Here is a 4,149-nt window from a genome sequence, read left to right on the forward strand (position 1 = left end):
TTATTAATATAATTGTTAACTATTGAAATTTTATTATAAATTTTAATTAATTATATTATTAATCAAATTTATTCAAAAACCATATTCTATATTATATTTATTCCATGTCATAACCTATAATTTTCTCAATCTAAATAGTAAAAATACCTATTATTTAACTAATCCAAATAAAGACTATTATACTATATTATTGTTATTATTATACCATTTTATTTCACCTGAAACGATGCGTTTGTAAGTGCTGTTATTTTTTATTGTTTCTTTATTAAAAATACATTATGTTTTTTAAAATAATCGGGATGTTTGTGGAAAATATAGCCCATTTGTTATATATAAAAGAATCTAACTTAACAATCCTTATATTCAAAACTCTAGAACCGAAAACTGCTATTTTTTAAATATAGAAATCGCCCACAGTCAGCGACACGTATTAGGATTAAGGCTTAGGTGAAAAAAGGCCTAAAAAGTTTTGGCATAAAGCAGAAAATTGATCAACCATGTTACCACTTTTGTTCATAGAAAAAAATTTAACCAATCAATTGGCATTTTTAAAAACACCGTGTTTAGGATTCAGTTGTGTTTTTATATGTTCAGTTACACTCCTGTAAATAGAATTTATTTTTTAAAAAATAATTTTACTCAAAGAAATTTCATTTTTCACTATGATTTTATAAACTGATTCTTTTTTGATCTTTTTTCTTCCAAATGAAGCTTTAAACCGTTCTTGATGTATTTTTTGTTCTTTTTCACGAAATAAAATTCATTGAAATTTTATATGTTGTTAATATTATCATTTTTTATAAATTGTTTTTTTGTTATTATGTAATTATTGTTATTGGCAAGTATAGTTCGGTATAGTTTATATAGTTTATAACAATGTCTAATATTTTTCGAAATGTGTTTTTGAACAAAGTTTTCGATAGTGTTCATAAAAACAGAACACTATCGACACCACCATATCTACTCAACTCAACTTTCATATCTTAAATGAACAACGGTGCCTCATCAATAAACAAGTGTTTAGCATTAATAACTTGGCACTTAATTATTTAAAACACATAATCAAAATTTTGAAGAGTGAACTTGTTATTTTTTTCAAAGTTCGTTTTTTGATGTTTTTTCGAAAGTAAATTATATGAAAATATTTCAATATTAACACATTCAAAAAACTGTCCTGAACATTGTTTGTACAAGGACTAAACTAAACAATAGACGTGCAAAGCTGATATGAATAGTATTTTTTATCACTTGTGTTTTTGTAAAATTTTAAGAATTAACAAACACTTATCATTGAAAATATAAACAGCACTTTACGTATAAAACCCGAATTTGTACCATGATTAATATATATGATTTGTATCATTATTCATGTTCTCATAAAACAAAACTTGCCAAAACACAAAAATTAAAACAACCCAATAACAAAGTTAAAAACGTTTTTATGACGATAAAGTATTCATTTTATTGTTCGAATAATCATTCTTTGAACACATTTATGACTTTGGAATTGATGGTTAAATACAAACCAAAATCACTAATAAAATTATTTAATAAAATAAAAGAATAAACACTGAGTTACATACTAAGTTGACCAACTTTTATTTTATTTAATAACCACAAACCAATTACAAACATGATATTAACTAAATAAATGAGTACATTAGGTGTATTATATATGTGTTTTCTTGGCTTTTAAAATCGAACAATACACAAGAATATATGTTAATAAAATGTAATGTGTTTTAAAATATCAATAATATAGTAAATGAATATAGTTTTTTTTAATTATTAAATAACTATATAACAACTAAATTATAAAACAAGTAATGTTTTGTTTTTGGTACAATAATAATATTTATTAAACGATTATAGTTTATAATTGATATCTTTTTGTAAATTTAACATTCAAAAGAATAGTTTAATTGTTATTTATCAAAGTTGTTTATTATTTACATTCAATATAACCCCATAATTCTAAATCGCAATATACGTTTAATTCAAAATAAAAAGAAATACATAAAACATAATTAAATTGTTCATAATGTGGGTTTGGGTTGACTTGAATTGTTTTCATAGATTCATCAAAAAACAGCGTTCACAAAACAGTGTTTACAATTTAGCGTTGAAAATTCGATTGTTTTTACATACTAATTTAGCGTTCATATTTTAGCGTTAACAATTTAGTGTTTATAAAATAGCGTTGAATTATATATATATATATAATGTTATATACAAACAAATTATAAACAAACATAAAATAATTTGTAATATATGATAATTTGTTTGTTGTTATAAACAGTAACCGATTTAATAAAATTTATACATTTTAAATTAAAGAACAAGTAAGCAATTAATTATCTTTTTTCTTCTTTTGGGTCATTTTTCTTAGTTTTCCAATTATTGTAGTTTTTCTTTTTTTTCTTACTTGATAACTCACGTTTACTAACATCCACGTTAATCACGGAACTGTTTATCAACGAAGAACTTTTCATTGTTTGACATTCTTTATTAAAATAAACTGTAGATGATTCCATTGTTTGAATGAAAGGGATTTCTGAAATGTTATCAAGTTCACTCTCGATATTTTCGATTTCTTTTCTATTTAATTTAACAGTTATTCTTTTTCTTGGTTTTTGAGAATTGTGTGTTATTTTTTGGATTTCTTGAATGCGTTTTTTAATTTTCATTTTTGTTAATATTTTCATTTTATTAAATTGTTTTTCTTTTGAACATTCTGTAATTTCAATGTTGGAATGATTGAATATTCCCATTTTGAAATCGGGTTCATCAACTACATCTGATATTAATGAATCAATTTCTTCGACATCACGTATTGAGGTTTCATTGAGAACGTTTTGTACATCGTCGATTACATCAACTTTCTGGTTAACCATATCTTTTTTAACGAAATAATGATTTTTAAAGGAATCGTTGCCACTTTTTCTAAAAATAATAATTTATTATTTCCAAACAAATTCATTCTTTTGGTGAGCAATTCTGATAATTCTTCGTTGTATTTATTATAGTAATTATTGGTTTGTTTTTTAAGTTTTCCTATAATAAATGAATTAAAGTCAACTTCAACTTTTCTTTCAACTTCTTTAAGTTTTTCAACTAAAACAAATGCGCTTGGGTGTGTTCTGTAAAATTTTCGAGAAAATGAAGAATGAAATGATTCACTCCAATTGTTCGTTTTCATCAACAAATCAAAACTTTGGTTCCATTCGGGTGGGGGATAACGTAAAATTTACACTTTGTTAAAATAAGTCATCAATAATTTCAATTTGTCTTTATTTACTTCTGAAGTGTCAATTGTATCGATGGTTTCAGATAGATCTTGAACAGTTTCGACAATTTCTTGTGGCCTAAGAAATGGTAAAGCGAAAAGAGATCTTATAAACATGTTGACTTTTGTTTCTGTTGTGTAAATTTTGGAAAGTCCCAACTTACTGACCTTTTTAAAAATGGCCTGATTAAAGTGGAACCAACAGCCAAGCAAGGTAACTTCTTTATAAACCATTATTATTGCATTTCTACAAGACAACTCAAAATCTGACATAAACTTTGTTATTATCACTCCTTGTTTTTCTTTTAAATTTGTAAAAAGTGATGTATATGCACATTCTGTTCTATTTTCCATTAAAACAAAACAACACGGAAAAACAAATCCATCATAACAAAATGGAGTGTGTATAATTGTGAAAACATTAAAGGTACACATTGAAAAGTTCCATCTCCCAAAACGGCCTGGTTGTTTTTTAGAATTTCAAGTTGAAGTAAAGAAAAAAACATAAACATTGTACGGTCATCACCATTTTCATCCTTGTATATTATTTTGTCTTGAACAAATTGTGATCCAGAAACAGTTTTGGAATATATCCCTTGAAAAGTCAATTCTTTGATGCTTTTTGGTAATGTACCGTACATTTTCCTTTTTGTTAAATCTATTTGTTGCTTTATATATTGAATTGTAGGAGTGTAATTATCAATTTTAAAAGATGGTGCGCAAATAATAGATGAAACCATTTGATCCGGAGACATTGAAGGAGAAAAAGAAATTAAAGAAATCACGATTGTTTTAACTTCGAACTTTTTCCACATGTAAATATCATTTTGGTGTAATTCGTCGTCAGAATGAGTGCAAATAAG

The 4,149-nt window shown here is 25.1% G+C and overlaps 1 protein-coding gene across 1 annotated transcript; it reads right to left on the minus strand.

Moving 5' to 3' along the window:
* Nucleotides 1-3,639: 3,639 nt before the first annotated feature.
* Nucleotides 3,640-4,101, minus strand: EIN_521020 (hypothetical protein; the record flags this gene model as incomplete). The annotated part of the gene is made up of 1 exon (XM_004258448.1): nt 3,640-4,101. The coding sequence occupies one exon, from the start codon at nt 4,099-4,101 to the stop codon at nt 3,640-3,642; it is 462 nt and encodes a 153-aa protein (XP_004258496.1).
* Between the last annotated feature and the right edge of the window lie 48 nt (nt 4,102-4,149).

This window comes from Entamoeba invadens, assembly GCF_000330505.1.
Source record: "Entamoeba invadens IP1 unplaced genomic scaffold scaff_1105074725903, whole genome shotgun sequence".
Lineage (NCBI taxonomy): Eukaryota > Evosea > Mastigamoebida > Endamoebidae > Entamoeba > Entamoeba invadens.